The 23,035-nt window shown below is 39.9% G+C and overlaps 2 protein-coding genes across 2 annotated transcripts; one reads left to right on the top strand and one right to left on the bottom strand.

The window, feature by feature from the left end:
* Positions 1-1,584: 1,584 nt before the first annotated feature.
* LOC142629018 (uncharacterized) lies at positions 1,585-4,134 on the top strand. The gene is made up of 3 exons (XM_075803020.1): positions 1,585-2,052; positions 2,744-3,303; positions 3,687-4,134. Exons 1-3 carry the CDS (start codon positions 1,585-1,587, stop codon positions 4,132-4,134), a joined length of 1,476 nt encoding a protein of 491 aa, XP_075659135.1.
* An 11,460-nt stretch (positions 4,135-15,594) lies between these two features.
* Positions 15,595-22,398, bottom strand: LOC142627716 (uncharacterized). Its single transcript, XM_075801581.1, has 6 exons — positions 22,314-22,398; positions 20,709-22,174; positions 20,536-20,612; positions 20,250-20,361; positions 19,575-19,691; positions 15,595-16,227 (listed from the first exon to the last, which is right to left on the bottom strand). Exons 2-6 carry the CDS (start codon positions 22,089-22,091, stop codon positions 15,874-15,876), a joined length of 2,043 nt encoding a protein of 680 aa, XP_075657696.1. The 5' UTR covers positions 22,092-22,174; positions 22,314-22,398; the 3' UTR covers positions 15,595-15,873.
* Positions 22,399-23,035: the final 637 nt, after the last annotated feature.

Genomic DNA, 23,035 nt, shown 5'->3' with positions numbered 1-23,035 from the left:
GATAAGCACTACGTTAAATGGCCAAGGTCACTACATTCGTCACCCCACGTGCGCGACAAAAAGAAGTACTGCCGATTCCATAAGGATCACAGCCACTACACCGAGGATTGCAAAGACATAAAGGAGCAGATAGAGGAACTTATACGAAAAGGGAAACTGCAGAAGTTTGTGAAAAATGGAGAATCTAGTAGATTTAGGAACGATAGCAAAAGCCAACACGAATCCATGCCTAGGGACGAACATCACACGTCCCAACATCCACCAAATGTGATAGGGGAGATAAAGACGATCACAGTAAGGCCTTCCATAGGTGGTTCATTCAGATCTCTCAAGAAAGCATGTCAGAGGTAGGTGAACAGCATCCACAGAATACCCTCGTTTAAGCAGAAACAAACGGACCGAGACATGTTTTTCTCGGAAGAAGATGCTAGAGGAGTGAAGCAACCTCATGATGACCCCCTAGTTATAATGCTCACGATAGAAGGATTTAACACCAGGAGAATCCTCGTAGACAATGGCAGCTCTGCAGATATCATCTACCTCTCCGCTTTTCAATAGCTGAAGCTAAATCCAAAAAGGCTGCGCCCATTTGACTCCCCCCTCGTCAGTTTCAGTGGAGATAAGGCATATCCTAAAGGCATAATGACACTGACGGTCACAGTAAGGACTCACCCAAGGCAACTGATTCACCAATTGGACGTCCTGGTGGTTGATTGCCCTTCGTCTTATAATGTGATCATAGGAAGTCCCACACTCAACCATTGGAGAGCGGCCACGTCCACCTACTGCTTAAAAGTAAAGTTCCCAACAGAAAACGGTGTCAGAGAAGTGAAAGGGGATCAAGTACTAGCCAGGGAATGCTACCAGGCCGTGCTAGCTGCAAAAGAGAACCATACATGGATGATCGAGGAGGAGCAAGAAGATAAAGTGGAAGCCCTACAGATAGTGGAGCTGGTTGAAAGAGATGCAGCCAAGACAACCAAAATAGGGACAACGTTGAGCTCTCAGATGAAGACGAGGCTCCTAAAGCTCCTTAAAGAGAACCTGGATATCTTCATGTGGAGTCACGAGGACATGCCGGGTATATCCCCAAAAGTCATCCAACATAGACTGAATATGGATCTTGAGAAGAGGCCCATCCAACAAAGACGCCAAGTCTTCGCTCTAGAGCGGAATCAAGCAATTATGGGCGAGGTTAACAAGTTGTTGTCAATAGGCTTTATTCAAGAAGTCTACTACCTAGATTGGCTCGCCAATGTTGTCTTAGTAAAGAAATCAAACAGGAAATGGAGAATGTGTGTGGACTTCACGGACCTGAACAAATCTTGCCCAAAAGATAGTTTTCCTCTACTTAGCATAGACCAGCTTGTGGATTCTACAGCAGGGCATAAACTATTGACGTTCATGGATGCATTCTCAAGATACAATCAAATAAAGATGGCTGAAGAAGACTAGGAGAAAACTGCTTTCATCATGAGTCAAGGGCTCTATTGCTATAAGGTAATGCCCTTTGGTCTGAAGAATGCAGGGGCAACCTACCAAAGGTTAGTAAATAGAATGTTTAGCAAATAGATTGGGAGAAATATGGAAGTATATGTAGATGATATGCTCGTTAAGAGCAAAGAGGAGCTTGCACACCTAGACAACCTCAGTGAAACATTCGCCACACTCAGGCAATACCAAATGAAGTTGAACCCCAGTAAGTGTGCTTTTAGAGTAGCCTCGAGGAAGTTCTTGGGATTCATGGTATTCCAAAGGGGGATAGAAGCAAACTCAGAGAAGGTACAAGCCATACTCGACATGACATCACCAAAGACCGTCAAAGAAGTCCAGAAGCTCACAGGCAGGATAGCGGCACTTAATACGTTCGTCTCTAAAGCGATGGATAAATGCCTACCCTTCTTCAAGATACTGAAGAAAGCCTTTATCTGGACTGACAAATGTGAAGCGGCATTCCAAGAATTCAAGCGCTACCTGAGCAATCCACCCCTCCTAAGTCCGTCCAAGAAGGGGGAAAACCTGTATTTGTATTTAGCAGTATCAGCTACGGCTGTAAGCGCAGCCTTGATTCAAGAAGAGGACAAAAAATAGCTCCCAGTTTACTACATCAGCCAAGCTTTCCAGGGGGCAAAAGCCAAGTACCCGAGAATTGAAAAGATTGCATTTACATTGGTAGTAGCTTCACGCAAGCTACGACCGTACTTTCAGGTGAACCCCATTTTGGTAATGACGGACCAACCCATTAAAATGTCCATGAACAAGCCTGAGGCGGTTGGGAGAATGGTCCAGTGGGCAATTGAGCTCAGCCAGTTCGACATTGAATACCACCCAGGACAGCAATTAAGGCGCAGGCTTTAGCGGACTCCATTGCCGAGTTCACCCTCCCAGACGAGGATAGAAACTTTGACGAGATAGAGTGTTGGACGATTCAGACCGACGGTTCGTCCGCCCAAAAGAAGGGAGGAGCAGGGGTCATCATCATCACCCCAGAATGAGAAATACTTAAATATGGGGTACAGCTAAAATTCCCAGCCACCAATAATGAAGCTAAGTACGAGGGAATATTGACGGGGTTAAAGGTCGAGAAAGCATTAGGAGCAAAAAAGTGCTCTTCTAGAGTGATTCTAAGTTGGTGATAGGGCAGATAAGGGACGAATATGAGGCAAAGGAATAAAGGATGCGAAAATACCTCCGGCTGATGAAACATTTAATACAAAAGTTTGACAAAGTGGAATTCGTGCAGATCCCAAGAAGCGAGAACATGCTAGCAAATGAAATCGTGAAGCAAGCATCGTCAGAAGAAGGATCAACGAGCAGCATAGACTTCAAAGTGGAAGTCCAGAAGCACCCCAATATTGAAGAAGTCCCTACATTTGTAATCCAGAGCACAAATAACTGGATGACCCCGATCATATCCTTCCTCCAAGACAGACACCTTCCACAGGACGCCGAAGAAGCCAGGAAGGTCAGGAAGAAAGTAACCAGATTCACAATCCTGAATGATACCCTGTACAAGAGAGGCTTTTCCATGCCCTACTTGAAGTGCATCAATGAAGAAGAAGCCAAGTACATCTTGGAAGAGATCCCATCAAGGGGTTTGTGGAGACCACGCAGGCCCCAGAGCCTTGGTAAGCAAAGTTATCCAAACAGGTTACTTCTGGCCTACTATGCAGGTAGACGCAAGGAAGCTCGTCAAGAAGTGCGACAAGTGCCAGAGATTCGGGAATGTCCAACACCTTCCAGTGGAGACACTGACGACGATAGCCTTCCCCTTAGCCATTTACACAATAGGGAATTGATATCGTCAGTCCACTGCCACGTGGTAAGGGATAAGTAAAATTTCTACTAGTCTCTATTGATTACTTTACAAAGTGGGTTGAAGCAGAGGCATTGTTAACTATCACCGAGGCAAAAATCCAAAGCTTTGTATGGAAGAACACTATCTGCAAATTCGGGATTCCACAGACCATCATATCAAACAATGGGTGGTAGTTCGATAGTCAAGGCTTCAGAGATTTTTGCTCAGGTTTAGGGATCCAAAACCAGTATTCATCCCCACGACACCCACAGGAGAATGGACAAGCGAAAGTGATTGACCGAACACTACTCAAGATCATCAAAACCTGGCTGGACGATGCTAAGGGAGCCTAGCTTGAGGAATTGCCCAATGCATTGTGGGCCTACAGGACTACAGCAAGGACCCCAACAGGAGAGACCCCCTTCAAACTCACTTACGGCACTGAAGCGATAATCCCGGTCAAGATGGGAATAAGCAACATCAAACGAGAGACATTCCATGAAGAAAGCAACGACAATCAATTAAAGATCAACTTGGATTGCTTGGACGATACCAGAGATGAAGCCTTCAACGGATTGACAAAGTATCAACAAAAGATGGTTGAATACCACAACAAAAGAGTGAAGCTCAAACGACTTGACATAGGGGACCTTGTTTTATGCAAAGTCACTTCAGCAACCAAGGATCTAGCCCAAGGGAAACTCGGTCCAACTTGGGAAGGACCTTACCAAGTCGTCCATTACTCAAGACAAGGCAGTTACCACCTAGAGACCTTAGATGGACAAAAACTTCCACGACCATGGAACATTGAGCACTTGAAGAAGTACCATCAATAGAAGTAACAAATTGTATTCATTTTTTAGAAGTAATAAAAGATTATTTAGCCAAATGCGGGCAAATTTAGCAGACTAAAAGCCCAAAGAAGGGCTAAGTAACAAGATTCTGCATAGACGGATGTAAGTTACTGACGAAGCCAAGAATGACAAGATCCCTCAAACGGGTGTAAGTCACAAGAAAATGGCTAAGTAACAAGATTTCGCATAGACAGATGTAAGTAACTGATGAAACCAAGAATAAAAAGATCCCCTAAATGGGTGTAAGTCACAAGAAAATGGCTAAGTAATAAGATTCCGCATAGACAGATGTAAGTTACTGACGAAGCCAAGAATGACAAGATCCCTTAAATGGGTGTAAGTCACAAGAAAATGGCTAAGTAACAAGATTCCGCATAGACGGATGTAAGTTACTGACGAAGTCAAGAATGACAAGATCCCTTAAAGGGGTGTAAGTCACAAGAAAATGGCTAAGCAACAAGATTCCGCATAAATGGATGTAAGTTACTAACGAAGCCAAAAATGACGAGATCCTTGAAATAGGATGTAGGTCACAAAAATCGGTCAAATAACAAGATTCCACATAGACGGATGTAAGTTATTGACAAAGCCAAGAATGACAAGATCCCTTAAATGGGTGTAAGTCACAAGAAAATGGCTAAGTAACAAGATTCTGCATAGACGGATGTAAGTAACTGACAAAACCAAGAATAAAAAGATCCCCTAAATGGGTGTAAGTCACAAGAAAATGGCTAAGTAATAAGATTCCGCATAGACGGATGTAAGTTATTGACAAAGCCAAGAATGACAAGATCCCTTAAATGGGTGTAAGTCACAAGAAAATGGCTAAGTAACAAGATTCTGCATAGACGGATGTAAGTTACTGACGAAGCCAAGAATGACAAGATCCCTTAAATAGGTGTAAGTACACAATCACAGATATAATTAAAAAGCCCAAAAACAATGGGCACCATTGTTTCCATACTACAATTAGAAGCCCATAAACACTAAGCTAAATTAAATAAAAATAAAAAATAAAAATAAAAACACATCGTTCTTAAATTAAAGACATTGTTCTTAAAGTAGAATTAATAAAGCCCTAAAACACATTGGGCACCTAAATATATATATAAACATATGGAAGAGGTTATGAAGAAATAGCAGGTTCAGGCGTCTGGAGGAGGCAGAGGGGCGTCCCTAGGAGTATCACCCTCGGGAGAAGTGGACTGAGAAGCTTCGTTAGCTGTCATCTTCCTGTCCACTTCTTCGTGGTCCAAATTTTCCAAATCTACTCCAGCTGGATGCTTGACGAGATACCGCCTTAAGAGCTCAAAGCCCTTGAAGTACCAGTTGAAGAGGATAGTGTTGTATTCCTCCGTTGTCTAGAAAGCTTCTACGAACTTCGTAGCAATTGTTTTCAGCATTTCCCTCGCTGCCAAGAGTTGCTCGTCCTTCTCCGCAACTAATTGTTTTTCCACCCTCAGCTTGTCAGAAAGGCCCTTGACCTACTCCTTCATGGTGTTAGCATCCCCCATAGCAGTGATCAAATCTTTCTTTAGCTTGGAATTCTCGGCCTCCAAAGCCTCCACCCGTGAAGCCGTTGACGATACCTTCGTCTCTTGAGTAAGGAACTCCAAGGCTATGTGAAGACTATCCCCCAGTACCTACAAATGAGGAGCCAGATCTCAAAAAAAAAAAAAAAAAAGGATGAATATGCACAAGTACACTACCTAAACGAGTTTGTAGAGGTGACAGCTCACAATCTTGTTGAGAGACAAGCCCGAGAATACTTTCATGTCCTCGGCAGTAAAGTTCTCTTGTGCTTTCTCCAATGCAACCCTAGCATCGTCCTAAACGTTGGACGAACGAGAACCCGCTTTTTCCTTCCCCTTGTCGCCAGTCTGTGGCCTTTTTCATTGGGGGATGATCTCCTTAACCAAGGTAGCCGGGGAGGTTGTCCTCGTCGTCTCAATCCCAGGAGTGACTGGGGTACCTGTAGTGACAGAGGCCCCCTTGTCTGTCACACGCACAGCCCGGGTCCCAATGTTGGAAAAGGGCTCGTTCTTATTGCCCCTCATTCATGCATACATTGCTTGGTTGAATTTTGTCGTCATCCCTGCAAAAAAAAAAAAAAAAAAAAAAAAAAGACAACATGGACTAACTCAATCAAACACTTACTCTTTTTTTTTTTTTTCTGCTCGATATCTATGTTTTGCAGGACAAAGGCAGACCGTTTTGGACCGAGGCAGTAAAAAGCTAGAGTCCGCGGATCTACCAGATCGTCAAAATCTTCGATCGTCCTCACATACTCGATGGCTTTCTCAACTCACTCCCTATACCTGCTCTTAAACTTGAGCCGTCTCTTAACTATGCAAGACAATAAACAGAAGAGTTAATGTCGATAAAATGAACATAAGAATTACAAGTTAAAAGATTTGGAAGAAATAAACGACACACCTAAAGTCGGGGTTCTCCACCAACGGATCAACCTAGGGATATCACCCCAAACTTCGTCAGAGGGAGTCTCCCAATCATCCTCGAACACAAAAAAGAACTAGGACTTCTAGTATCTAAACGACGAAGGCAATTCCCGAACAATCCTAGTCCTCCTCTCCCAAGGCACTAGTTCGTAGTACCCATGGTCTTTAGATGGCTTCAAACTGTACAGGTAAATAAGCTCGTCCACCCTAATCATGTCCCTATCAGTAGTGGCTAGCCATATCTCCTTAAAGCTAACCACTATCCTCCACGAATTAGGCATAAGTTGCCCAGGAGCGATACCAAAATGCCCTAGAAGCTCCATGATAAAAGGATGGACAGACAATCTAAGCCCACTCAGGAAGGCAGCTTCATAAAAGCACACCTTCCCAGGCGAGAAGTGGCAAGTTCATTCCTCCTCATGAGGTAGACGAACCTTAACCCTATCTGGGAATTGGAATCTGTCCTTAAATCTGGAGAGTCTCCTTGTCTAAACCACACACCTCCCCAGGAGCATGGAAAGCCCTAACTACTTGAGGGACGAAGACGGCAGTATCCCCCTCCACAGGGTCATCACTAGATAATAGTCCAGTCTCAAGCGATTAACAAAGCACAGGGGATAACTCACTCAATGCGACGCCTAGACCATTACCCTCAAAAACAAAATCCCCAACCAAAGGGAGAAAAGCACAGGAAGTACGTAAAGAAGCCCCCAAGTGTGCAAAAAAGAAGGAAATCGAGGGGCAAAGAAGGAAACCAAGGGCAAGCTACCCTAACCTCAGCACTATTAACCATGAAAAAGTGGAAATGGAAAGAAAGAGATTAAGCCTAAAAACCCCAGAAAACCCAGAAACAAACACACAAAGAAAGGGAGAGAAAAGAAAATCATAAATTCGCTGTAACCCATACCATAAAGAATAAAATAAAATAAAATAAAAGGGAAGGAAAGAAAGGCATACCTTAAAAAGGAAAATTCGAAGAGCTCACCTGCAGAACGCACCGGCTCAAAAAATATCATAGAGGGAAGTTAAAGAAGAAGAAGTTTAGAGCAATGATTGGGAAAGTGAAAAGAAGAGAAGTTTAAAAACCAAAGCACAAAAAACTGAAATCTAACAGGAAAACCAAGAGTCACACACAATTAGCACATTAACTGTACTAGCCAAAACGCACCACGTGGCCACGATGTACAAGGTGATGCCACTACGCATTAAAAGCGGAACAAAACTCCAAGAGCCAAGCCTAGTCAGAAGACCTTTCATGTTCCGATGGTCGTCCTGACATGCCATGATGACCACAGAACCTAGGGGGTAGCTGATGGGACTGACGAGTATATCATCTTGGACGACTCTAAAAAATACCTTCGTCCATCCGTCCTAAGCATAGACGAGGGCAGGCAAGTCATTAATAAGAAGATTCAATATCTCGAATAGTTACAAGCCCGCTGTTAAACCGTTGGAGCCTCATCAATATGCACACTACTAATCCTTGAGGCGTTACAAGAAAGAGCATTAAAACCCCAATCAAGGCCCCAACGGCTAGAAACTAAAAAGCTATATAGACACACTCCTTAGGAGTTTAGAAGGTACATAATTACACTCAAAAGAAATACCTTTACACTTCTTATTTACTCTTAAGAGATTGCCATATACTAACTTAGGTATCGGAGGCGTTGTGGTAGGCGCCACACCGGTGCCCATTTCAGGAAAGCTTTAGTCTGTTTTGCAGGGGCAGCGACGAGGTCTCAGCATCATCAGGACAAATACACTCTACTGACGATTTGACTTCATCACTGAAGATCATGTGTTTCGGTTTAAAACTGCTGAACTCTGTCCGACAATTGAAGAGTTGTTTGCTATCTTAGGCTATGATCCAAGTAAAAAATCTGTAGCGGTTTCTTGTGATCCCAAACATAGGGAATCCTTGTCTGATGCTCTCGGTCTTTCTACTTCCATTACTAGTAGTACGGTTGAAGGACATATGGTAAATCTACATGCAGTTGTTCCAAGACTGTTCAACAAACACACTTATGGAGTGACCGATAATATGTTGAAAAATTTCGGCTTGGCCCTATGCTTCATGGGAGAATTTTTGCTTTGCTCTAGAAGACACAGTTTTGTGGATGCTCAAGCCATAAGTGTTGTGAGGCAAACTAAGGATGGTGACAATCCTATTCCTTTGATCTTGGCAGAAACCCTTATAGGATTAGATTTTGTGTTTCATGGTAAAGAATCTCAACACTTACTTAGGAGTTCCCTGATTTTGCAGATATGGCTAATGGAGCAACTAGACATGATTGCCAAGCCTTCCCATGTCATCATAAAACATTCAAGTAGGTCATAGATTAGGTCAGATGGGTCTTCTTTTTCCTCTTCAATCATCAAGCAATTAATCCTTGGCCCTCTCCCAAAATTGTGATTAGGTAAGGGATTATTAGTGACACTAGGCTTGGTAGGCGGCGCAATCACCTTGTTATCTATTAGGTCCTGAATTACATGACAAAGGCTAAAACAATGGTCGGTATCATGGCTAGGGCCTTTGTGGTAAGTAAATCTCTTATTTACATCAAAATTTGAGGGCAAGGGGTTTAGAACTAGTTTTGGGTTTAAAGGTTTTAGTAATCTTTTTGCTCATAGTTTGTCGAACACTTGGCTTAAAGGCATGTACAACTCATGAAACTCCCTCCTAAGTCTAGGTCCTCTTGATACTTGCATAGGTGCAATGGGTGCAATCAGTTGATAATGATCATTTTTATGAATATTAGAAATCTCTGCATCCTTAGAATTAGATCCTACTTTCCTTTTACACCTCGATGGGTCACCATTTTTTATAGTGCCATTGTTTAGTGCATCCTTAATTTGTGCAAATAAGTACTTATGATACACAAGTAATAAATTCTTTACAACCATAGGTAACTGTTCCTCCTCACTTAGCCTATTCATCATCTATGCTGCCTTGGCTCTCCATTTAGTAATGAAGGTAGAGAAGGATTCTTTCGGCTCTTGCTTCGTGGTTTCGAGGTCTCTCCTTGTTATGTCCACTTCTATATTGTACTTGTATTGCTTGTGAAACTCTTGACAGATATCTTCCCAACTTCTTGCTCTCGCATCATTTAGGTTGAGGAACCACCTCAGAGCAACTCCAGTCAGTATGTTTTGGAAAATCTAGGTAAGTATTTCTTCAATCGCGCCTAAGGGCTACAAAGCCCTCATATACATCTTCAGATGGGACTTCAGGCAACCGGTCTCGTCAAACTTGTCCAAGGTTGGCATCTTGAACTTGGGAGGCAGTCTCACATCAAGGAAAAGTGAGAGGGAATCGTAATCCATGAGTTCTTCTATCTTACGGGCTCTTCTAATCATTTCCTCCATTTTGTTCATTCTCTTGTTGATCTTCTTCTCATTTTCCATAGTTGGTGGATCATAATAAGCCTAGTTCTCCTCTTGATCACCCTTCAGATTCTGGAACTGTTGCACCATACGATTCATGTCTTCTCTCAGCTGGATTTGACTAGCTACCATGGTATTAAGTAGCTCTTGAATGTTCATAGGTTTCTTGGTGTTCGGGTGTTCTCCCTCTTCTGCCATAGTGTTGGGAGGTTCATGCTTCTTGTGGCTTGAACTGTCTTGTAGGTCGAAGATGGGATTGTGATGTTGCAACAGCGGAGTGTCCTCTATGCTCACGGGTTTCAATACTGTGATGGGAGTGACTAGCTTGGAACTGGAGCTACTGGCTTAAGTGTTGGGCTTAGGTCCTCTTTGCAACCTTCCTTCAGATCTTGACCAAATTCTCCACTAATGACAGGCTTGGTCGGCTTAATCAAACCTAAGACCTCATCCACATCAATCAATCAACCAAAACAAATACACATAACATGCAATGCAATTTTAACAGGAACTGGCCTAAGGGTAGGTTCTAAGTCATTACATTGTAGGGTGGGTTTGTTGTTTCATTTTTCCCATAGCTAGGACGTTACACCTCCCAACTTGTAATGTAATGAACATTGTGTTGGTGCAAACGGCATGGTTTGTCCTTTACAGTCAACAGGAATGATCCAGTGACTTTGGGCTATGAGTTGGTGAGTTCACCACTGGGTACCCAAATCTAATGAAGACCGGTGATCCATGGTTACTACCACCACATGTTGTTAAAAAGGGGTGCATACATATTTGTTTGGATGGCACACACTATGACAGTTAAGGAAAGCTTTTAACAAACAATTCATTCAACAAAATATCATACAATATCTCAACAAATATAGAACAAATATAAACAAACAAACAACAATATCATGCAAGACCATGCAAAACAAGGGTACACATTTGGTCACTTAAGTCTAATACAAAGCTCAGCCCTCGACATCCCTAGCGGAGTCGCCATTGTGAGAGACCGCCCAAAATGGGTACCCTAAAAAAAGAGATTTGGGTGTTTTTTCAAGACACCTCTCTTTTTGGGTAAGTGATGTGGAGTCACCACTTATTTTTTATACAAAAAAAATAAGAAAAAATAAAATACAAATACATGATTGAATTGCTTCGTTTCATTGATTAAGTAAATGAATACATATTTGAAAATTTAAAATTACATGGCTTTGGGTCCTAGTTACAAACTACCAAATAATTATATGGCTTTTTGTCCTAGTTACGATCTACTTAAAATAAAATAAAAAACAAAAAAATCAAAAGACAAGGCATAGATCTACCTATCCAAAAGAACTAGATTCGGAGGCTAGGTTACGGAATGGGAAGGTGTTCGGCACCCATTCCACCAAGACAAACTCGGGTCTTCTAGACTCAGTCTAGTCTTCTAGACTCTTGTCACCAATGTACCATTTTTATGCATGACATAATGATATGTTATGTAGACATGAAAAACATAATTACACAAGTCTATTTATAAATACACCCTCTTCTTTTGATAAAAATTCAGATCTATGTTGTGATGAAAAGTTGATTTTTGTTTTTAAAGAAAATTAGACCCGTTTATGTTTGTGTAAAAGAAATTAGTTTTTGGTGAAAGAAATATCAGATCTGTTTTTGAGATAAAGTAAAACAAAATCTTTTGGTTAAAAAATATCAGATCTGCTTTTTGGGGACGAGAAAATTTGATTTTTGGGTTTGGTAACCAGATTTGTTTTTGTGTAATGAGAAAAATTAGATTTGTAGACGATTAAAAAAAATTAGATTCATTTTTTTATGGGACATAATAAAAAAATATTTTTAGAAGAGGATTATATTCACAACATCAACCTATGCAACATGCATCAAACAAAACTACTCATGGCTCTTCTTTATTTCAAAAGCTGTTATGTTAAAAAAATCATATCTACATTCAAAGAAAATATAGATCAATTTTGGTTAAAGAAAAATTCAGATCTACATCTAATGAAGATGTAGATCCATTTTTGTTTTGAGAAAAACTCAGATATGCATCTAATGAAGATGTAGATCCGTTCTTATTTGTGAAAAGATTTGATAACAAGCAGATTTTTGAAATTTTAAAAAAAAAATCTCAACAATAAAAACATCATAAACATAATCTAACAAAAACAATATTGACAACATATGAGATGAACATTGCAAAACTAAACACATATTTATTCATGTATCAAAACAAAAAAAACAAAAAAACAAAAACTTAAGAAGAAAGGGTTAATAGAAACAACCTCTTGCATGGAGCACTCTTCTTCTTGAAAGGATATTTTAGGGTTCAAAGAAATTTATGCAATTATCTTTGAAACCTAAAAGCCTAGCTTTAAGAGAAAGAATATCATAAAAGGGAGTCAGAAATATGAGTAATTTGAGAGTGTAAAAACATATCCCCTCTCAGAGCCTAAAAGTGTGTGTTGAATTCGGAGACCCAGTCCATATCTATAAAGGCTAGAGTGCTTAAAAAATAAGTAACGACGTTAAAATGTGAATCGAGACACATCCTTCTACGAAAAGGTCGAAAAGGATGTGACTTATCGTCACTCGAAAGAAGTTGGGCCAAAGCCCAAAAGAGTGTCATTCGGCACTTTGAAAGTGCCGATCGACACTCCAAAATTACCGAATGGCACTCTTGAGTGCTGATTGCACTTTCGTGTTTAGGTGCCTTTTGGACTCCGTTTTTAGGGTTTTCCTACGTCGGGCCATGCACTTAGATGTGTTTCCAATCCAAATTCCAATTTTTGAACTCTTTTCTGGATAATTTCAGTCTTTTCAGCAACAATTATCTCGTAGATAAATACTCTAAAATAAATCTTGATAAAGTTCAGATTATCCACAATTTTATTGTTATCCAATTATCTCTTTTAATCCAATGCAAGCAATCCTATTTTAAACACTAATTATCAACCAATCATAGAAGTATTTAATTAATTTTAATTGTTTAACCAATCAGAATTAATTTAAATTAATCATTTGTAGTCGACCCTACCTAGACACAATGTATGCTGACCGTGCAAACTTGATCATGTGACATCTTTCAATCTGACGGTCTGATTTGGAAACCGGACATATTGTCGCGATTGTTAGAATCCCAAGATCATTTTATGATATGCAATGAATGAATTAATGCATGTAATGAAATCATGATTTTTGGGGTACTTGGATGGTCACTCCAGTCATCTTCCTTGATTAAATCATGGGTGCAAAATCGAGTGTTTACACCAAGGATGGTAGCCAAACATCATTCCAAACCCCAATGGACTCACCACATCCCACTCTCCATCTTGCTCCTTTTAGAAGGACATCTTGGCCCTTTAAGATACTATGCCATGCATAGGACCCATATGGACTCCGACACCTCCATTATAGAACAATGAGGGAAAAACTTTGCTTTAAAGACACGGTAGAACAAAGAGTTCTTGTCATGTAATGGTCTCTAAGCTTGCTTTGCTAGTAATGCTTCATGGAAGGTAGCCAAGTCTTTAAATCCCATACCACCATTGGATTTAGGTTGGCATAGAGTCTCCCATTTCGCCCAATGGACTTTTCTTTGCTCGACTTTCTGCCCCCAACCAAAATCTTCTAATGAGGCTTTCGATCTCCGTGCATAAGCCCACCAGCAATTTACAGCAACTCATGGTTCAAAGAAAAAAAAAACAAAAAGAGAAGTGGGTTAGGTGGGAGTATTTAATGAGTATCTATTTAGTAGTGTTTTTCTTTTTTCTCTCACCATTCAACAAATAAATTTAGGGACAAATCTAATTTCACGACTTGTTAATTTGTAGATTATGAGTGGTAAACACTTTCTGCTGGTAGTGAATAAATTTAGGGATACATCTAATTTCATAACTTGTTAATTTGTGGATTGAGAGTGATGGACATTTTTGCTGCTAATTACATAGAATCATCATTTTTCGTTGACCACTCAAATGGTACAAGTCATCAAGCTGTGAAATTTTGTGTAAAAGTGGGACAATTTTTTTTTTTTTTAAGACTAGACCATTTATGAGACGAAAAATTCTCTCCATATTCAATGAAACACACATATTCAATGAAACACTCACGTTGTGTCCCTACTATGTCTTTAAATAAAGTATTTTAGGCAAACTTTGAAAGGGAGAATTCAGCAATTCCTTTGTATGTTATCATAAAATGGGTTAAACTAATCAATACCTTGATTTATGATAGCTTCTAAAGCTTGCTAAACGTTACATCTCTTGAGTTCAACTTTTCCATATAAAGAATGAAAACCCCTCTCAACATTCACGCGGTCATCTAACTTGACTTCCACAACGAGTCTCATTGCAACTCTCTCTTTCAGTAGTGATGACGGTTTGCCACACTAGACATCACATCCCCTTGAAGTCAATAAAACACTCACATTGTTCACTTACCGCGTCTTTCAATGAAGTATTTTCAGCCTGAATATGGGGGAGCCTAAATTTGAGAAGGAGAGCTTACTAATTCCATTGTTAGTTATCATTAAATAAGTGATAATAATGAATACATTGATTTATGATAGCTTCTAAAATTTGCCAACCTTCTGTCTCTTGAGTTGAAATTTTCCATTTATAAAATGAAAAGCCCTCCAAAAATTCAATAAAACACTCACATTGTTCCCTTAGCGTGTCTTGAATGAAGTATTTTCAGGCTGAATCTAGGGGGAGCCAAAATTTGAGAGGGAGAATTTAGCAATTCATCTATCTATTTTTCATAAAATAGGCGATAATAATGAATACATTGATCTATGACAGCTTCTAAAACCTGCCAACCTTACGTCTCTTGAGTTGAACTTCTCAATTTATAGGAAGAAAACCCTCTCAACATTCAATGAAAACACTTAACATTGTTTCCTTACTGTCTTTAAATGAAGTATTTTCGTACGGAGAGAGCCCAAATTTAGGAGAGAGATTTAGTAACTCCCTTGTCAGTTATCATTAGATGGACTATAATACTGGATATCTTGGTTTATGATAGCTTCTAAAACTTGCTAACCTTACACGGAAAATTATTGAATACTCATAGAATACAATAAATGCGTACTCTTTCCTCTCACATGAATTGTGAGTCCCACCATAAATTTAATTAGTGAGACCCACAGTTATGTGAGAAGGGAGAGTACGTATTTACGGTACTCTGGGAGTACCCAATAATTACCCACCTTACACCTCTTGAATTGAACTCTTCCATATATATACAGAACAGAAAACCCTCTCAAAATTCAATGAAACATTCAGTGTTTGAATGAAACATTCACTTTGTTCTCCTGCAATGTGTTTGAATGAAGCATTTTGAGGCCGAAATAAGAGGGAGCTGTAATTTGAAAGGGGGAATTCAGCAATTCATTTGTTTGGTATTATAAAATAGGCAATTCAAAATTTTGTGGGTGAGATTTGTAGCCGAAATTTGCAGGTCACAAATTCTAGCTTCAAATCCTATCTCATTTGGCGTGATCTTTGTCATCCGTTACTAGGAATGTAGTTGAAAGGGCATTTGAATTGTTCAAAGAGTGTTGGTATATATTGCGCGCACCTTTTTCAACATCAAAATACAAATTAGGGTTACCAATGCATGTTTTATATACTGTATAATTTTATTCGAGTCCATCAACTTGTTGACCCTATTTGTTACAAGATCATGGTCTACAGTTTTTGACTTCTGATATTAAGTTGGTCAACAAGCTGGTGGAAGCTGCTTTCTTGCAAAAATTATCAATCAACAGTCAACACCAAATTACAACAACAGGAGAATCTTAAAGAATGAAGTTGCTATTAGCTACAATTTCTTTACTATTTTAGTTTGAAATATCACAACTACACAGAAGGGGAAAAAAGTATAATCATAGAAGAGGTTCAGAAAGCTCCATTTCATTTGAACCCTGTTGTTCTGTCTCTGGCCGCCGGATACCTACATAGTCAAGTCCAAGCCACTGCCATGGCCAGCATACATATCTAGGCCTGTTTTGGCCCCTCCTTGAGTCTTCCCGGTTTTCAAATTCTTCAAGCTGGTGGGTAAGCTCCTCTAATCTATCCCTCAGCCTAGATGCCCTCAAATCTGCCAACTTCAATGATTTCTCAGCTGCATCTCTTGCTGCCATGGCAGCAGTGGCTGTTTCTTCTTTGAATGTGAGCTTCTTCTCTGACTCCAACATGGACTGCTTAGCCTCTTCAAGCTCCTGCTTAAGTGCTGACAACTGCACACATCCATCATTCAACCAAAGCCATTACCACTTAGAGCATATGATTTAATCCAACTATAAGAGAAACATTCATAACATTTTGTTTCTTTTCGTTTTCTCTTCTTTTTTTTTTAGGGGGGGCATGATAAGGTACCCATAGGATGATTCATATGGCAGGTGATTAAGGGGTATTTTGCATCTGAGTTTCTTTTTTTTTTTTTTTTTTTTGCCATATAAAAAGCGGGAAAAGATATGGAATATCGCCAATGAGCTCAACTGGCACTTCCTTTTCCCATAATAATGGGATGAAGGATAAGGTCATGGGTTTAAGACCCACTAGATGCATGTGTAACTTAGCAATAAAAAATAAATAAAATTGAGATAAAGCATCTTAGAAAAAAGATGGAATATAGTAAACAGGTTGAAATTTATATACTTCGCTTTAAAAATATATTGCAACTGCAACTAAAAAATAAGCATATTATCCATGAGCACAATTTTATAATGACAAATGATGAGGCTGCCTCAGATGTATGTATTAGTATGTAACAATGAATGATAGTACATCTGAATTTCAAGCTTAATGACTATGCTTACATATTACAAAACCCCCCCAAGGTCTTTAGAAATAATTCTCTTGTCGCTCAACATATATTGCTTTTCTTGATCTCAGTTTATTCTTTGACTTTCTCCAAATTATTCAGTAAACGAGAGAGAGAGAGAGAGAGAGAGAGAGAGAGAGAGAGAGCAACAAGAAGCAAAAATTTCATTGCTTGTTCAAGAAATAATTCTAGCAACCATTTAAAGCCATTATCCCCCTCAAAGTTGCTTCAAGAAACCTCATTCTGTAATCATTTGAATATATATATATATATATATATATATATTGATAAGTGAATGCTTGAATATTTGATTAACAGATTCAATAAATAGCATAAGAATGTGTATGAAGAAGAATGGCCAAACTACAACTTTGGTCCCTATATATTTGCCACAGATTCAATTTCATCCCCAAACATTTAATTGTGTCAATTTCGTCCTCCAATTTTCATGGTCCCTCAGCTATTAATTGTGCCAATTTAGTCCCTCAATATTTAAAATCAAGTCAATTCCAGAACAGGATTCTCTCCTTGCTAAATTGAATTGGAGATTTCACTCGGAACAGGATGCTCCTTGGTCCCAAGTGTTGAGGAGGAAGTACCGCACTCACCAGAGGCTCAACTCCAGAAATAACAAGAAGCTACCTTGCTCGCTAGTGTGGAAAGGCATTAGGAAGGGAATGAACGCTTTCCAGTGAGGAGCTAGATGGACTCTTGGGAGAGATAGCAATCTTAGTTTTTGGCATGAAAAAGGGTCTAATCTTGAACCATTGAGGAATTCTGTCCAAGGTCCCCTCGTTTTGGAAGAGATAAATCTGAAGGTGAAAGAAAATGTTAAAGTGGGCGGTTGGGACTGATCTAAGGTGTCATTAGACTTACCTATTAATGTCAAAATGGATATTCAAGCTGCCACTAGCAACGATAGACTGGTCTGGTCTGACAATCCGCATGGAAATTTTGACTTGAAAAGTGCATACAAATTGGCAACTGAGAATGATAGTGTTTCTTTTGAAGGAGAGCGGATTTGGAGAATAAAAAAGAATACAGTTCTTTGTTTGGAAGTGTCTCCATAACAGAATAAGGGTTAATTCCTGTCTTGTTGCAAGAGGGGTGACCACTGATACTTTATGTCCTCACCTCTATGTCTGAAAGGGGCTGAGACAATCATTCATGCTCCCCGAGATTATGAAGTCATAAAGCCAATATGGATTAAGTTGGGCATTCCTGGGAATGATAATAATTTATTCTCCTGCAACCTCTCGAATTGGTTAGCTAAAAATCCCAAATCCAACTGTTACCTTGGTTCAAACCAAACCCCCCTGGAAGTTCACTTTTCTCTTTGCCATTTGGGTCATCTGGCAAAAAAGAAATTTTGTTGTTTTCCAGAACAAACCTTTTCCTCGTTACCTTAAGTCTGAAATTTCTCAAAGAGCTTTGGAGTTTGTCCACTGTGCTCACGATGCTAGAGAAACGGTCTGCTATGTTTTGAAGCCAATTAGATGGGAACAGGTTGGCCTTTCTACTTGACTAAATAGCATTCCACTCATGCAGTGGGCATATGGGCTAGCCCAGGGTGTGGTCAGCCATGATATACTCAACTTCTTCTTTGGTAAGTTCATCTACAACATCTGGTGGTGCCCTCATGGGCACATTCCTTTCTTTGGGTCGATCTGGTCTAATCAAAGTCAACTGACTCACATGTAATACAGGGTGAGTTTATTTTTCAAGAAAATTTGCCTTGCTATAAATCTTTCAAGTCACGAAGACGGGCATCGCATTCGGGTAACCAAACGTGGCAACAGCCAAGGTAGTTCCTCATCTGTAAGCCAGGATTGCCACTCATGGTTTTACTGTGATTGGGGATTCTGGCCTCCCCCTGTGGCATCACTATCGGTTGTCTATTTGGATGGATGATATGATAGTGACTACCACACCTGTTGTTGAAGGCTTGCAAAACCTTCTACGAGCAGGACTTGGCATCTACCAAGTGCCCTCCTAGGCCCCTCCATGAGAAACTGAGTAGGGGCTGGATGAAATTAAATACTGATGGATCCTCCTTGGAGGATTCGGGAACAGCTGGAAGTGGAGGAGTTTTTCAAAATGAAGATAGTAACTGGGTCCTTGGGTATTCTAGACACATCAGTATCACATCTAGTTTTATAGCGGAGTTATGGGCCGGGCGGGATGGTTTATCTCTATGCATTGATCGAAACTTTCTAGCTGTTGATATTGAGCTGGATGCAAAAGCTATTATTGAAGTGTTAACCCCAATCAAACTAATTCTGTTATTTCTACCATTATGGATGATTGCAGGCAGTTGGCTTCCCAGATTCCCCAGGTTCGTTTTTGTCACTGCTTCAAGGAAGCAGACAGGTGTGCTGATGGATTAGCTAGAATGGGAACACAGCAACCTTTAGGTTTTATTTTGTATAATAGTCCTCCTATGGACTTAGTGCTTTTTGCAGACTTTGATCATTCTGGTTTGTATCATAACAGGTGTTGTCCTGAGATGATTGTTAACCTTTAGTTTCTTTAATTATGTTTCCTTTCTACCAAAAAAAAAAAAAGAATAAAATTGACTTGATTTTGGAAGTTGAGGGACGAAATCAACAAAATTAGATGTAAAGGGATGGAATGGTAATTACACTCATTGTTGGAGGACTGACTATAGTTTGACCAACAAGAAATTAGTACTAGAAATGACAAACTACATATCAATGTTAACACAAAAAGAATTTTTTCTGGCCAAATAAGCAAGAATACCTGCACCACAAACTCTTGTTCAACAGCCCTGCCTGCAGCAGCTTCTTGCTCTGCTGCTACTTTCCATCTTGTAATTTCTTCTTCAGCAGCAGCAATGTCCATCATAAGCCCTTCAATCTTCAATATATATAGACCAAGTTGATATCAAATACCCCCAAATATAAAAGGCACAAACAAGTTCAAAGTTTCAACCAGCACAGAATTAAAGAGTGGTGCAAATCAGTTCGAAAATTTCATACTTCAGCTGTTATGTGCCTAATTTTTTTGAATTATTATTGGATCAATATTGGTAGAGATATGTTTTATTTATTCAAATAAATTATTTTGGATTATGATTATTAGCTAGATTGGTTTGGATTATGATTAGATTTATCAACAGATTTTAGGAAGTTATTATTTATCTTTATCGATTTGGAAGTCTATTTTGAGTTCAGATGTTGACAATGAATAAAGGGCAATCATAAATTTCTGAATAAATTGTTAGCTAGTCTAACATGGAAGTCTGGACTCCCTCAAAGTAATCCATTTATGAAATTAGGGGGTATTGTTTCCCTAGAACTAGAAGCAACCAACATATAAATTGGGTCCATATCATCACCAGATATCAAATGCTGCCAAATTGAATGGAAAGTAACAATACATTATTGAGCTGTAAACAAAACATAAATAACTTACACTTTCATTTGCCACTCTCTCCTTTTCTTCGAGTTCCTCTATTTGATGCATTCTATGGTTGAGCTCCTTAGCTTGAGCCTCTACATGCTCTTTAAGTAAACTCGACTCTGCCCTTCATACAGTGAAGCAGTATGAAAAACAGAATAATACCAGGTCAGGAAAATAGCAAGTGCTTATAACTCTAACTATCATTGAAGGGGCCCTTAGACCCAGCTTTACAATAGGTGAACATGCAAGTTTTACAGTCTATGTGCAGCTATATAATATTGAGAATGCTAGTAAGTACCTTAGTTCACCCACAGAATGCTGCAGCTCAATGATCTCAAGCTGAGATGCCTTGACAATCTTCTCCAATGCACCAGCCTGTGTAAAGCAAATAAATATCTCAGCAAGGGAAAAACAGGGTCTGAAAAACATACCAAAACCTTAAACACAAACTAGCGCTTAGAAAATCTTTACCAAAGTGTATATTTCATCATCCTCTGTCCCCATCGTATCCACATTGTCATTATGAGACTTTCCATCCCCAAGAAGCTTACTGAATTTGAAATCTATCCCAGCCTCTCTCAAACCATTTTCTGCAACTTGAAACAACTCATTCGTTTTGGAAGATGGGTCCAATGTCACCCTATTAGACAGAGCACTCCTCAGTAAGGATCCAATATGCTCTTTTTCCTTAACCAATCGACCCACTGTTTCATCTAAACTCTTGATTTCACGACCCTTTTCCTCTACAAAACCCCTCGTTTTTTCAACAACAATTTTGGTTAATTCATATATGGATTCCATCCCAGCTAAAGCAGCACGTATGTTCTCCTCCGTGTCCGTTTCTTGTGGGACAAACAATGAGTCCGAGAACTCTGACTGGTCCAAATTGTTAACATCAACCATCTTAATCACATCATATATCCGCTCATGAATTCTCGACACAAGACTCAACTGATCAATCAGTAAAGGCCTCTGCGATTCCATCTTCGATTCCAAACTCCTCAACTTATCATCATACTCATTAACTAACTCCCTCAACTCCGAACCTTCATTCTCCATCTTATTCAATTTCTCCTTCATCTCTCCTTCAATCTCAGATAACTTCTTTTCCAAATCCTCAGCAGCAGAGGTTTTATTCGCAACTTCCTCCCTTAACCCGCTTATCGTGGCTTCGAGCTGAGAAACCTCAATGGCAATCTCATAACTCCTATGCTCCATCTGCTCCCTCGTTTCATTCCTCGACTTCGCCGTGGCGTCAATCTGCTTAACGAGCTCTTCCACAATCTCATTCGTCCGCTTGATCACGCCATACGCCACCGCCGGCAAGCCAGAGTACTTCTGCGATCTCGGCAACCCGGCAGCCGCGAAATTCTTAAAGCTACTGACTTTCCCGGATATCTTCTCAATCCCAGTGGCGAGCATATGGTTAGAATTCCCAATCTCCAATATCAAACCGTCTCTCTCCTTCACCAACTCGTCGATTTGCTTCGAAACCTCGTCCCTCGCCTTGTTCGCCTCCGCCAACTCCGCCGTAACCTTCTCGTTCAACCTAGCCGCCTCCTCCTTCTCGCGCAGAGCATCGTCCCTCTGCCTCCCCCACTCGTCGCGCTTCTTGATCGCCTCGTGAGCCAAAGCCTTCAGCCTGTTGAACGAAACCTGCAACTCCGATTTCGAACTCTCCGCCGCCTCGCGCGCTTGCCTCTCCCGATCGAGCTCGGCGAGAAGCTCCCGAAACCTCTCCACCGACACATCCTCCGCGCTCGGACTCTTTATCGAAATCGGCACCGGTTCGTCTCCTTCCTCCACGTCGCTGAGCACCGCATCGGCTTCTTCGTCTCCTCCGCCACTCGCCATTTCATAAATACACACACACACACAAAAACAAAAACAAAAATCACTCTTGCCGATCGATCACGCAAACCTCCATTTATCAAGCCCTAGAATTCAGAGAGAAGAGAATGAAATAATTTCAATGTGAGAGAGAGAAAGATTGCTTAAAATAAAAAAGGTGAGATTGGATAAGGTGAAACGTTGCTAAATTTTGAAGAGAGATTGAGACATAAGAGGAGATCGCACCTGAAAGATGATGAAGAAGACCGAGACGGTGCGTATTAGAATACAACTACATCCACCAACCAGTCTCGGTCTGTGATTTTCTTTTTCTTTTTTTTTTTAATTAAAATTATATATATATATATATATATATATATATAAAAATTAGAATTGAAAATTATTGGGATTGGGTTTGAATTCGAGTAAATCGCAGAGAAATGATATATTTACCATATTTTTATAATATTTTTATAACAAATTTTAAGTGGTAGATTGTTATGAGGTATTATTATTGAAGTAAAAAAATAATTTTAGTGTCAGATTTAAATTTGAACCAATAACAATTAACCACTTATAATTTATTATAAAATTGTTATGAACGTAATAGCCCTCAAATTGCGGAGGTCTAAAATAGGGACTCCTTGAGAACGTGCCACGTTTGATTATTGTTGTACCTGGGTCTTACGAAATTTGATGGTTCTGATCTGGTGGTGAAGGCTTTGGTTTTTTCGCAAATCCTTGTTTGTGTTGTATGTCGGGGAGAATTGGAGAAAGGAAGGAAGCTAAGAAGCTTCACTTTGTGAAGATCAAATCAAAGTCCGGGTCCACGTTTTACGTTGAGACAACGCCCAAGGGGGGTCCAAGCCTCCTCGCCCTATCTTTTAACGGCCCCTTTTCTCTTTTATTACTGGTCGTTCGCTCGTGTTTTGTACAAAAATTTACTTATTATTTATGAGATAAGTTAA

Source organism: Castanea sativa, chromosome 3 (genome assembly GCF_040712315.1).
Source record: "Castanea sativa cultivar Marrone di Chiusa Pesio chromosome 3, ASM4071231v1".
In the NCBI taxonomy this organism is placed as follows: Eukaryota; Viridiplantae; Streptophyta; class Magnoliopsida; order Fagales; family Fagaceae; genus Castanea; species Castanea sativa.
This window is presented reverse-complemented; position numbering and strand designations above follow the sequence as displayed.

Excerpts from the sequence above, each read along its gene's own strand:
- LOC142627716 (XM_075801581.1), bottom strand. The coding sequence starts at position 22,091 with ATGGCGAGTGGCGGAGGAGACGAAGAAGCCGATGCGGTGCTCAGCGAC. Across the intron at positions 20,362-20,535 it reads CATTCTGTGGGTGAACTAAG|GGCAGAGTCGAGTTTACTTA; the intron begins GTACTTACTAGC and ends CACTGTATGAAG. Across the intron at positions 16,228-19,574 it reads AACAAGAGTTTGTGGTGCAG|TTGTCAGCACTTAAGCAGGA; the intron begins GTATTCTTGCTT and ends GGATGTGTGCAG.
- LOC142629018 (XM_075803020.1), top strand. The coding sequence starts at position 1,585 with ATGGAAGTATATGTAGATGATATGCTCGTTAAGAGCAAAGAGGAGCTT. Across the intron at positions 2,053-2,743 it reads TAGCAGTATCAGCTACGGCT|ATCCCAAGAAGCGAGAACAT; the intron begins GTAAGCGCAGCC and ends GAATTCGTGCAG. Across the intron at positions 3,304-3,686 it reads CACAATAGGGAATTGATATC|GACTACAGCAAGGACCCCAA; the intron begins GTCAGTCCACTG and ends GTGGGCCTACAG.